General features: G+C 42.4%; 1 protein-coding gene across 1 annotated transcript; it reads right to left on the reverse strand.

The window, feature by feature from the left end:
• Window positions 1-645: 645 nt before the first annotated feature.
• On the reverse strand, window positions 646-12,711 carry LOC115816026 (sodium- and chloride-dependent GABA transporter 2-like). Its single transcript, XM_030778997.1, has 14 exons — window positions 12,495-12,711; window positions 12,263-12,397; window positions 10,368-10,508; window positions 9,690-9,777; window positions 9,362-9,494; window positions 8,125-8,259; window positions 6,805-6,908; window positions 5,904-6,028; window positions 5,325-5,437; window positions 5,031-5,168; window positions 4,739-4,841; window positions 2,060-2,160; window positions 1,736-1,906; window positions 646-771 (listed from the first exon to the last, which is right to left on the reverse strand). Exons 1-14 carry the CDS (start codon window positions 12,709-12,711, stop codon window positions 646-648), a joined length of 1,830 nt encoding a protein of 609 aa, XP_030634857.1.
• Window positions 12,712-13,599: the final 888 nt, after the last annotated feature.

A 13,599-nucleotide genomic window follows, 5' to 3' on the forward strand; every position in this document is an offset into this window, starting at 1 on the left:
ACATGGATGTAGCAAAACCAAAGTTCTGCAACTTCAGATAAAGTTCAGTAGTGGAGTACAAGTCATGGAGTTTCAAGGTCCAGATTCAAGTTAAGCTTTAGATTCAATATTACAATAATGGGGTCTGTTTCAATAAAATGAATCTCAGTAACATATACCTTAACACACACACAGCGCCTGACTGTGGGGGGTTTGTGGATCAATTCTATTGCTGTTCCTCTTAAGGGTCAAAGACCAGGCAAAGACGCCCAGAAGTCGACGTCTTATGAACAACGCATCAGACACTCCATTCCTTGAAAAGATGCTGATTTTTTTTTTTTTTTCAGTTTTTCAAAAGAAATTCAAGAACAGACAGGAACATACAAAACATCCATAACCCTTATAAGTTATATTTTTTATCAGTCACAGTAATGTCCTTTCTGAGCTCGCTCTCTCTCTCTCTCTTCTGTTTCAGTTGCACTATCAGGCTTGGTGAACCTCTCACATTCTCACACTCCAGTTGCTCACTGCTGTCTTTGTTGTGCTCTGGCAGTCAAGGCAAGTTCTGGGTCTTGACCCTGACCTTTGACACTTCATGACAGAGGTGTCCTAGCTTAAGACTGGCAGTGGGAATGAGATTCCTCTGCCCAGATGAGACTCCCTAACTTACAGTTCCTCTACTGGCTCCTTTGGCTTCTCTTCAGAGAGGTCAAAGGTGATATGGGTGCCGTTAGCTAGGTGTTTCTGGGTCAGAGGTGAGACAAAGGCCGGGCGACACAGCAGGTGGATTCTCTGTGGATTAGGTGGAGAAAAAAAAGACAAATTGGAAGCCATGACTTAGGCAGACACAGTTTTTAGTTTTTCAGTCCAGAATTCTAAGAATTTGTGCGTACTGTATGTAGACTTTCCTGTACACACACACACACACACACACACTCACAAACACACACACATAAACCTAAACCTGTGCTGCTGAGGATAATGAGGTCACCAGATTCCCATATAATTGAACTTGGAAATGTACTACCATTATCAATCAGCTATAGGTACTTCACACTGAGCCATGTATTAAGATGTGAAGAAACTCAGACCAGGTAAAGTAGGCTTGGTTTCCTTTATGAGAACATTTTCACTTTGTACTTGTAAACAAAAATAAAACTCTGACATTAAACATGAAAAAAATCAGTAACCGTTCTTCAGAGCAAACACCTGCACCTCCTATGGGAGGGCCTATTTCGGGGGCTGTGCAGGTGCAGTAACTAGGCAACAGTTTGGTGTGGGACAATAATAATTGAAGGCAAAGACAGTTTCACAGGTTTGGGAGCCAAAACTGTAGCTGATATGACTGTGTATATATGTGTGTGTGTGTGTGTCTCTCTCTCTCTCTATATATATGTATGTATGTATATGTATGTGTGTGTGTGAGTGTGTGTATCTCTCTCTCTCTATATATATATGTATGTATGTATATGTATGTGTGTGTGTGTGTGTGTGAGTGTGTGTGTCTCTCTCTCTCTCTCTCTCTATATATATATGTGTATATATATTGTGGCATATATCTAGCTGGCTTCCATGTGTCTCCATTGCCCCCTCTCCGTACACACACACACACACACACACACACACACACACACATACACACACGATTTAACAATGATGTGACTGGGGGGCTGGGTCATTAGTTGTTGTTGATGAGGAACTCAGTCCATTGGCTGAGGTGAAATGTCAGGGATGAGGATGTGAGGTATTAACTGACCTGCGTGAAGCTGCCACGGGATGTAAGCAAGGCGTAAATGGCCCACAAAGGCAGCAGGGCCACAGAAGAGAGGGTCAGAAGCCAGCCCAGACCCGTCGCCCATCCAGGGGCCACGACACCCTTCCCCAGGGACAAAGGTGACCAGCGGACCAGAGAAAACACAAACGTCCCCTGTGAGACAAAAGCAAAGAAACAGCTGACTAAAATTCAGCCCAGTCTGTTTGATCCCAATGGGAGAACTGTCGTCGTTACAGCCAGTAACCCAGCGTTTTTCAGTAACGTTACCAAGGTCAGAGATCGGGTCGTTTTGGGGCTGTCACGTACCATACACACGGCTGGAGTCAGGTATCTCCAACACAGCTTGAAGAAGGGATGTGGATGGTATCCAATCATGCTTTTAATGTTGTCACTGAAACGGTTTGGGCCTGGAGATCAGAGAGAAGAGTTGAGGCTGACACAGCTGAGGACTGAAATAAAAGGGACTCTCCTCTGTACAAAAAATAGCTTGATACCAAGGCTCTTCCTTCCACTTCTTCTCAAAAACTCTTGTTTTAGAGAGTAAAAAAAAAAGACCACTAAAGGAGCACCTGAATTGCTGAATGCAATGTTTTCTCTGCTTAAAGAGGCTTTCCCACCTCTAACTTTCAGACCTGCAGGTCATGATGCAGGTCCAAGAACTATATGGTCCAGGAGACACAAAACTACGAGACCAGATTCCAAACCTACGACAACCAACACTGTACTAATTCACCGGCTTTTGACCTTTAGCTATTTCACAGGTTTTGGGGACCAACAACAACAACAACAACAACAAAAAAAAAGGAAATGCTAACGGCTGTGACCCTAAAATCCTGAGGTTTAACTGTCCAGAACAGAGTGTCTTATCGTCCAGTCTGACGACCACTTGAACTACTTAGCATAGTTAACAGCCCTGTCTGAATAGCTTATCTTACTGTGCTAACGATTTACGCACTAGCTTCACTGTGTATTTACTGTTACTGTCTGTGATCTAAACGAGCGATGTGATAGGTTAATGTGAGTCCTTACTGAGCCTTAGCAGCTCCCTATTGGGCCTTGGTGTCATCGGCATGGAGACGCTGCTCTGTTGAGATTTACGCCCAGGATATAGATTGTGGTTAGTTTAGTGTGTGACTGTTTGTTTAAAAACCAAAGATTTACACTGGAGACTGAGCACTACCCCCTGCTTCACACAAGAATGCAGAAAGGGAGGAGGTAGAGATAGAAAGAGAGTGTGAGAGAGGGAAAGTGTTTGTGTGGACAGTGAGAGAGAGCAAGGAAGAGAGTGAGACACAGAGAATGAGAGAGAGAGAGAGAGAGAGAGAGAGAGAGAGGGAGGGAGACAGTGAGAGTTGGGGAGCGATTTATAACTTTAACTGAGTGGTTTTGAAGTGAGGTTTGAGTTAATAATGATGGATGTTATACTCAGGTATGGCTTAGAGTGGTAATTATGGAAGAATGGGGTGTGCGGTTGATTTACATACACTTACTACACTATTGCGTTGAAGAAAACCTGGACATGGTTTCAGTTAAACTACAAGCATGTACTTGAACAGAAATTATAGTTGCTCTTTAAATATTAAAACTGCAAGAAATGTGCATAATCAAAGTGCACGATTAAAAAATTTGAGAGAGAAATCCATGCCTCTTGACTTCAGACATATTCCACTGTAGTGCAATAAGCTTTAAGATATGTTATAACACATTATACTTTTACTACATGTTACTATGTGTTAATGTCAGTCAGTGCAGTAATTTTAGTGAAACAGAGCTTAAACAACTGTACTTATAACACACACATATTACACAGTAATAGACCCTCTGATACAAATAAAGGCTAAAATTGGTTGTGATATAATATATTAGGAGTTAGACATTTCCTCTAGTCTGAGTTAAACTTTACTCTTGTGTACTAAGCTATAAATGAAGGTCAGTAGGAGCAAGGGGGTCGCCGACCTTTCCATAGGAGGTGAAATACAGTGCTTTAATACTGAGCCCTGTCCCACAGTACCCATAAATCTTCAATAAGAGGCGTGCATGGGTACATTCTTTAGTGACAGCCATTCCTGAATCTTCCTGGCAATGTTCACCATCTGAGCCCTTTCCTCCAGCTCTAACTTGACTCTATGAACGCTAATCATCACTCCCATCCAATTCATTGACATTGTCTCAATAAAGCAATTTCTTTAGGGATGCTGTTTTCGCAGAAATAAAATAGAATTGTTTGTTAAGTTTTACTGATTGCATCTAGATACTGCGCTGTCTGAGACTGCATGCGTGACTTATTTGTGTTTTTGGATTATTTTGAGTCTGTTGGTAAATTTGTCCGGCTCTGTTAAAATAAGATAAATCAGACCGGGGTGCTGACGTCTTTTTTTCCGGTGACAGTATGAGTAACTCCTTATTTACCCATTTCTAGATTGCATTTCAACACAAGTTCACTCTCAAATATTGTGTTTTTCCAAAAACAACATCCTGTCCTCGGTGATGGTGGGCTCATAATTTTTCTTTTTAAAACATAACATCTTCTGAAACCTCTCTGTAGCCATGAGAGCAGTAACGTGTAAACAAAGAAACCATATGAAAACCCAGTTCTGTTGGATATTGGTGAGCGCAAGCCAACAACACTGCATGTCTCTGATAGGTCATCTCTAAAGCTTGTTGGTCAAATTTGATGTGTAGAGTTATTTGAGACATCATATGACTGATACTTTTTTTTTGAGAGAGAGAGAGAGAGAGAGAGAGAAAGAGAAAGAGAGAGAGATCCTCCCTCCTATAGAATTTTTGTACCAGCCTTAATCTCACTCACATGTGGTTCCAATACTCAAACGTTACTAAAGACCTAGATTTGTTGAATCACGTGTGTTACATTTAAGGGTGGAACAAAATCCTACAGGAAAGGTAGATGCCCTGGAGGCATGCTGGCTATCGCTGTGCTAGGGTGCAGTGACGGAGAACTCTTGTAGTGTTTTATTGTGTTCTCACCATAGACCCAGCCTATGGCCACCGACTGGAAAATGGACAGCAACAGCAAACTGGCTCCGCTGCAGGAGAAGTGATCATAGATCTTGAATATATAAAAGCCTCCCTGCAGAGACAGAGGGGGTAGGGGGGTGGGGGATGGGGGAGACAGTCATCAGTCATCAGTCTTTGGTAAAAGGCATCGCTGAAGGAAAAGGTGAAAAAAAATGACACTAAAAGAGAAAGGTGGAAATATGAGTGGGGGGGAGTGCTATAATCGACAAAAAAAAACGGAGAGAAAGATGAGACTGCTCACCGGGGTGACCATGACCAGGCCCACCAAGAAGCAGACCAGACACACCACTAACAGGAGCAGCTCTCGCCGCCGACCCCTGCGGATGACTGTCGGGTAAAGGTCGCTGACAGAGGTCATCAGTGCCTCCAGACTGACAAACTGGAGACAGAGACACACACACACACACACACACACACACACACACACACAGACAGATGTCAAATATGTCAAATTAGATTCCTCACAATTTCAATACTATCACTTTCTGTGTGCGTGCGTGTGTGTGTGTGTGTGTGTATCTGCTGTGTGTCATACCTGAGTATCCAGACCCAGCATAATGATCATGAGGAAGAAGCAGACGGCCCACAGTTGGGGTACAGGCATCATAGAGACGGCACGGGGATATACTATGAAGGCCAAGCCTGGACCTACAGGAGAAACAGGCTTTTACAGCTGGGTCATACACACAAAACTGCGTCTCCATTAAGTTTTTAAATGTACCTAAATAATCTGTTAACTGGGACATTCAGAGTCACAAAGGGCTGGTTAGGTTTTTATACATATTTCCTTACATGTTTCCGTACGATATGTGATTCTAATGAACTACATTACAAAGACCATACACATTACATTTTACAAAGAATATTACACCGTTAAGACATAAATGAAGCCAGGTATAACCATGTCGAGTGCAAAAATGAACAGTACAAAGAAATTCGACTGGAACACAATCAAAATAAAAAAAAAAAATGCAAGTATTCACTTCAACAACTAAACAAAGGCAGGTAAGGACTAGGCAGATCAAGGGCAGATCAGTTAAGGCGAACAAGTAGAGTCATGATCTCACTGACACAGAGAGACACGGTCATAAGACCAGGCCGAATCCCCACTCACCTGACTGGGCCACCTCAGTGATGTCCACACCCTGCTCATGTGCCATGAAGCCCAGCACAGAGAAGATGGCAAAGCCTGCCACAAAACTGGTCCCACTGTTCAGCAAGCACAGCTTATAACAGTCCCTGTCAGGTAAACAAACACTCGTTCAATCATCCACCATTCAGACACATCAGATCAATGCCACTGCTCTAGAACCCAGTCCAGTGAATGGTGACGAGCAAAACCATGGAATGACAGAATCATTTAGTCAGTCTAACCAATGGAAAACTGTAGAATAACTGAACCACCCAGTCAATCCAACCAGTGCCAGAAGTCCGTAATTTATAAATTCAGAATTTAGGAAATTCAATTAGCGAGTTCAAATACATCCATGGGTGGTGCACAAATTGAATTTTGGTCAGTTTCTTAGAAGCGTGATGAAACTAAATTCAACAAAAGTCTGACCGAATCACTTGGCAACCCATCTATATTAACAAGGCCAGAACAAAAAAATTCTCGAGACTCTTCAAAAGCATTGAATGGATTTTTTGGTCTCCTATTTCACTAGACCTGTTAGTGAAAAAGCTCTGTGTCAGAGAGTCAAGGTGGGGTTCAGCGGGGTCTTTTGGCTCTCGCTGGCCTGACATTTCTGAAGAATACCAAACCCCTTATTCTTGTTTTAAAGAGAAATTTGCAAAACTGACATTCACAGGCTTGTTTGCTAACTGCTATGGCCTCAAATAGGACATGGTCTCCTCCACTTTACAGTTGGGGCAAATTTAAAATACATACTTCAGAATTTCATTCGGATTCTTGGAAAAAAAAATGTATGAACTTCTGAGAAGACTTCTTTCTTGACAGCATGGTATGTGTATGTATGTGTGTGTGTGTGAATGTTGGAGGGCTATTGGAGTCATACTTGTAGCAGTCATTGTTAAATCGGTTGTAGCTGCCCAGTGCTGTAAGACTGCCAAGGCAAATCCCATATGAGAAAAATATCTGAGTTCCAGCATCCATCCACACCTACAGACACAAAGACAGATAACATATGAGAGAGAGAGAAAGACACATTAACTCAGTCTATATCCACACCTACAGACACAAAGACAGATAACATATGAGAGAGAGAGAAAGACACATTAACTCAGTCTATATCCATACCTACAGACACAAAGACAGATAATCTATGAGAGAGAGAAAGACACATTAACTCAGCCTATAGCCAAAACCAGACAGAGGGTAAAAGGGTGTAAGAAAATGACAGAATATGTTGCTAATTTAGGTATACTTTCTCCCTAATGAAAGATTTTGCCTCAGAAAAAAAACAAAACAAAAAAACCAAACGAGAAGAAAAGAACACAAAATGTATTGAGGTGCATTTTAATACAACACAGATCCAAATTCATATAGAGTCCTGAGACTATTGATTATTGATCAAATTTTAAGTTCAGGAAGACCTTCACACCTAAGCAGCCCTCCCCCCTCCCCCACCCACCCACACCCTTAAATGCTTACAGAGCAACAAAGACACAAAGCCAAATCCGTGAACAACAGGGTAACCCATGACTAATTTGATAAAACAAAAAAAAAAATCAAAGGGAGGGCATGTGGAGGAGGGCATGTGTTTGATGTTTGAATAACTCGACCATAGGAAGACCAGGGTGTACGTGCTGTCCTCGCTGGCTTGAATTTATCACAGTCTCTACACGACTATCTCCAATGGAATCTATCTGTGACACCTGGGACAGTGTGATGCTTTTGGTATGTTTTAGAAGGGTTCCAGGTTCTGGTCGGGTATGTTTGTGTTGAGGGTGAACAGCTGATGCCTCTGGTACGTTTTAGAAGAGTTCTGGGTTCTGGTCGGGTATGCTTGTGTTCAGGGTGAATAGCTGATGCTTTTGGTATGTTTTAGAGGAGTTCTGGGTTCTGGTTGGGTATGTTTTTGTTGAAGGTGAATAGCTGATGCTTTTGGTATGTTTTAGAAGAGTTCTGGGTTCTGGTCGGGTATGTTTGTGTTGAGGGTGAATAGCTGATGCTTTTGGTATGTTTTAGAAGAGTTCTGGGTTCTGGTCGGGTATGTTTGTGTTGAGGGTGAATAGCTGATGCTTTTGGTATGTTTTAGAGGAGTTCTGGGTTCTGGTCGGGTATGTTTGTGTTGAAGGTGAATAGCTGATGCTTTTGGTATGTTTTAGAAGAGTTCTGGGTTCTGGTTGGGTATGTTTGTGTTGAAGGTGAATACCTGGGGATCGGCCAGTCTAGTGTGGTTGGGTTTGAGGTAGTAGATGATACCCTGTTCTGCTCCAGGCAGGGTGACCCCACGAATTAGCAGGATAAGCAGCATCACATAGGGAAAAGTGGCAGTGAGGTACACAACCTGAAGAACACACACACACGCACACACACACACACACATGCACGCACACACACTTTTTCATGCAATGTCTATGTATTTGACTCTCCTCTACCGCACAGACAAAATGACAATTATATACTCCTTATCACATGGCAAATGACAAAAATCTCAATGAGAGAGCAAAATACTTTGGAGTAATGCTTGGTTAAAACTGGAGAGTTTACTGGTTGCTTTCTTTGGCTTTAAAGAGCTCTTGTAATTGTATTGTTGCCTTCCGTATCTCTAAGAGTTGTGAACCATTAGATTTTTTTCTGTGGAGGTCTAGCCAGGACACTTGCAACTTTTGAGTAATCTATATACTGTGCGCTTCCATGTTGGCGTTTTTCTGTATATTCTTTTCTATGTGTGTTCATCCTGGCTCATTCTTTGGGGTCTCATATGGGCTTGTTGTGTGTGTTGTCTTATACCTCCAAATCTTTTTTTTTTTTTTTTTTTTTTCATAGTGTTTCATTCACGTACATTTAATTTTTGTCTCTCTGCTGAGCACCCTGAGCGACTATAAGAACACAATAGCTGACACCTTAACATTTCACTACTCTGATAAGATATGTGCGTGTGTGTGACACCACACTGTGTACTCCTACTCGAGTGACAGCGCAACCTTAAAACATATTGGTAATTCAAAACGAAGAGAACTATCGACTGTTTTTTCGTCAAGAAAAATCCTGCGGTGCCCATTACGCCCGTTCCCCGGCCCTGAAAGGCCCAGCCCAGACCCGACGTCATCGGCGGAGGTAACCGCCACACCACCTGTCTCCCCTGTCCCCGTTTACAATCATTTATGTGATGTGTTCAGAAATGACCAATGCTGACAAAAAAGGTAATGCTTAAAATGTATTATGAAATAAATTATGTGCTGGTGCACCTGACTGAAAAAGGTAAGCGCACCAGTGGAACCAATGTAAAACGTTAGTCTGGAGCCCTGAAGTGTCAAGGCAGAGGCTTCTCCCTTCCCAAAGCCACTCTGGCTATATGGAGAGATATGCCATGTCTGTTCAGCTTCAGGAACTTGATCTTGATTTTATGAGTATATCTGTCTGCTGTTGTTATGAGTTGTCTTTACCTTGCCTGTGGACTTGACTCCCTTCCACACGCAGAAGTAGCAGACGATCCAGACCAGTAGAAGACACAATGCTAGCCTCCAGTTCACAGAACCCAGCTCATCCATTCTACTGGACAGATTGAGCACCTCCCGCCTAACGGACAAACAAACACACCTTCTTATCTCATTGTTCCCTACATGATGTAACTGATGTAATGTTTATGTTATACAAACATAATATTGGCTCAAAACTCTCTCCACAAACACAGACATGAGTGTCTCTCACACGCACGCGCACACACACACACACACAAACACACACACACACACACACACACAGCAGACTCACTCCCAAAATTCCATGACTGGAGATGTTGCGTTCACTGGGCTGGTCCCATTGGCTGTCAGGTTCTGTCCGCCAAACTCTACACAGGCAGCTGTGGTAGGCAACCAAAATCATCACAATCAAACCCAATATAAATACAACATCCAGACCGTTACTAAAGGCCATCAATATCATAAAGCCCAAACCTGTTGTTATAAAATCCTTGAACAGAATTCAAGTAGTTAGCCCTTATGGCATACAGCCAGTTCACTGCTTAAGACCACATTGCATCATCAAAGTATACACTGAATGGATGTTCCAGGCCAGTCCATGAATCAAAGCTCAATAAATAATCTTCAGGGTTTCTATGTCAATGACAAACAATGGTATGTCATTGTCAGCCTTCTTTAGAGCAACTGAGGGCAATGCTATGAAGAGCAGACAAAGGTTTTCAACCAAGTTTTTCTTAAGGAACTCCACACATTCCATTGTATTTGCTCAAACTCAGCTCATATACTTTTATAACATCTCACAAATTGACTTCTCAACCAAATAACTAATTAACTAACTAACGGTTGTGATAAGCCAGGTTAGGACTGCTGGAGAAATGAGAGGAACACAGGGAACATCTGAGAGTTTTCCTGAGGACTGGCCTGAGAACCACTCTAGCAGGGCTGAGACTAATTTGGGTGAGGTTATTACCTGTGTTCCAGGTGTTGTTGCAGTGTGCCCAGGGAAGTTGACTGCTGAAGCTGCTGGCCAGATAAAACACAGCCCAGGCCAGGATGACAATGTAGTACACACAGCTGTGGAGGATTATCACCTGACTGGCGTATCCAAGGCCTGTTATACAACCAGTCACATGAGCTGAGTAATGCAACCTCTCGACAAACGAGACCCTAAACCAAAACCATCAACTACCAGATAACAGGTTAAAAATAAATGCTTAGAATTTTCTCTTTCTTTCAAACACGATGATACAGAATCATACACAGACGCACGCAAATTGCCTTAAAAGAGCACACCCTCTCGGACGTGTTACACTGACAGATCTCGCAAATGATTTCACGTTATAAACACAGAAATTCTACGCATCTACAGAAACAGTGCGGGCAAACACACACGCGCGTTTTCACCAGCCAAAGTCGCAATCAGTAATTCTGTTTGACCAGATACTTGGACACACTAGGCTCTGAACATATGTACCCTGCTGTTTTACTTGTGTATAGGCCCAGAGATCTCTGTAAACACATATGATAACTGATCCACACCACAGTCTCCAACAGAACCCAGCTGGACCCCATCTGCTGTGTGTGCGTGTGTGTGTGTGTGTGTGTGTGTGTGTGTGTGTGTGTGCGCGTGTGTATAAAGCTGTTACATGAGAATCAGCAGCCATGAGGAACTCAGTGTTCTATATGGTAGATGTCCAGTTGAGAGAAAAAACTTCAACAGTATCTATTCAAAGGTTGAGTCAGATTTTGCGATTACCTCTCAGAATTGTGTGTGTGTGTGTGTGTGTGTGTCTACACATGAGTTTCAATACCTGTCAACGCCTCTTTGTTCTGAATTCAGATTTTTGTTGCTAACTGCCCATTCATGTTTACACGTGCTATTAATCACAGACAAGAAGTGGTAGCATTCTGAACATGATAGTGTTTTTGTTCTTAATATAAAAATCATCTCACAAACAAACAAATCAATCAAGCAAACAAATCAAATTCACGTTTCATTCAATTTTCCTTCCCTCTTCGTTTTGCTAAACTGTGGCTACAGTTTGATGTTATGTAAAGTTTGAAATAGCTCATAACTTAAAGAGACCAAAGAGAAGAATCCAAAGATAAACAAACTTTAAAAGGTTTTGTTACGCATGCCCACCACCAGATCCTGCATAACACTTCACCTAACTGACACCCAGAGTCCCGTGAGGTTTATTTGTGTGTTACTAATTTAAGATTACAATCTCTGTCAGTTACACAGCATTACTAATGTTCTCCATGTCACAGTTCCGTCCACCTTTGTAATTTGAAAACAAAAAAAAAAAAAGAGAAACATTCTCCATAACAGGGTCCCACCATTTAAAAGGTTACCATACAAGTTTCCAGTATAATATCTGTTCGAATGATCTTACTGGGCGACATAATTAAGACAAACCTGATTCAGAATTTAACAAAGAAAAAAAAAGATGTTTGTGAGCGTACAAGGTAATTGGTTAGGAAACACCATGGTGCAGCTCTTTGAGTGAATGTTATCAGGTGAATCCATCTCTAAACAGTACTCAATGTCTGGGTGTGCCTTTAATAAAAGCAAGTGACCGTGAAAGTTACGACGATGTACAGAGGTACATATTGATGTGATTGGACAAAGCAACTGATAGTATCTGTACTCATACATAACAACACGTGAAGTTTATTCAGAAACATGTGTGTGAAGATTATGTGTGTGGGTGAGTGTATCTGTGTGTTTTGTTTAAATAATGCATAGCATCACCTTTATGCAGCTTTCCAGGGGTTCTCTGACATCATCTAGTCATTGTATTCCATTGAGAGCTCTCAGGTGTGTTGACTTGTAAAAAAGTGTGTGTGTGTGTGTGAACATACCTCCAAAAAGTGGACAAATACTCCTCCATGCACTGACTCCACCCAGACTGGTAAACTGGCCCAAAGATGTCTCCAGGAGGAAAAGAGGGACTCCACACAGTACCAGAAACAACAGGTAGGGCACAAAGAACACACCTACAAAAAGTAAAGTAACCAATCAGTTAACATGCAAACAAACAACCAACCAAACAAATAAATTTATTTTCAAATAAGTCACAATCATCCCTCCCACCTCCACCATTCTCGTAGCACAGGTAAGGGAATCGCCAAACATTGCCCAATCCAATGATCTGCCCAGCGACTGCCAGGAGAAACTCGGCCTTGTTTGCCCACTGGCCGCGTGCTTGCAGTACCTCTTCATTAGTAGTTTTCCCATTTGGTACCTTGAGGGTGATGCCATTTGCTCTAAGAAGCATGGCCCCTTGCTCTGGTGCGGCCAGTCCTGTCATGACTGGCTCAGGAGGAGAGAAACACACGCACCTGTGCACGGTAAAGAAATACAAAGACGATGCTACAGCCACCTAAATACATAGGTTTGTATCACACACAACACGTTCACAAAGGGAGTCAAGCTGTCAGCTAATTTTAGTCTTTTTTTTCCCCAAAGTGTTTCTGTACCGGCCCTCCACTCGGTGTTTCTGCAGTGGGGTGTGTGTCTGTTTGAGAGTGTCAGTTATCTAATTCCGACAGGCAGCGCGGGGGATCTACATAACGGTGGGCGTGAGGGGGAGGGGGATATGTCCGCAAATAGGAGCGTATACCGTGCAGGCTTAGCTAGACAGTCTTTACTGCGTTAGTTCTCAAAATTTACACGTTTCAGGCATTACTTAAGGTATTTACACATGCAACATCTTCATTCACAAACCTCTGAAACTGAGAAAACCTCACTCCCACTCTGACTAGCGCGCGCCTCCCTCGTTCTCTCATTCCCTTTCTGCCCTACCCTCACTGTTGGGCTACAAAGTTACAAGCGGGCGCTCACATGGTCACGTGACAGTGTTGTGGCACGTGACACACGCACTAGTGATGTAAGATTCACCATAGCCCGTTTGCAGGTGGAACCACTTTAAATAGGGAAAAAAAAGATGTACTGACCTCTTGGTTTAAAGATAAAGTATGTAAAGGTACAATTTTCTTTTCAGTGCTTTGTAAAATGAATGGTTTAACGAGATGCCCTAGTAGTTTTTGGGTGAGACGTGGAGAGACTGCTGAGGTGGGGGTTTGTAGCAAGACATCGTGAGATTAAACGTGATATGTTTCTCTCATTTCAGAAAAGGGCAAAAGAGAGGCTGGCGTCAGAAAATTGCGAAAGAAAAAGAGTCCAACCGAACACTTAC

This window comes from Chanos chanos, chromosome 7 (assembly GCF_902362185.1).
Source record: "Chanos chanos chromosome 7, fChaCha1.1, whole genome shotgun sequence".
In the NCBI taxonomy this organism is placed as follows: Eukaryota; Metazoa; Chordata; class Actinopteri; order Gonorynchiformes; family Chanidae; genus Chanos; species Chanos chanos.

Coding starts and splice junctions, on each gene's coding strand:
- LOC115816026 (XM_030778997.1), bottom strand. CDS start 12,711: ATGACAGGACTGGCCGCACCAGAGCAAGGGGCCATGCTTCTTAGAGCA. Junction 9,495..9,689: donor CCAGTCATGGAATTTTGGGA/GTGAGTCTGCTG, acceptor TTTGTCCGTTAG/GCGGGAGGTGCTCAATCTGT. Junction 6,029..6,804: donor TTTAACAATGACTGCTACAA/GTATGACTCCAA, acceptor TTTACCTGACAG/GGACTGTTATAAGCTGTGCT.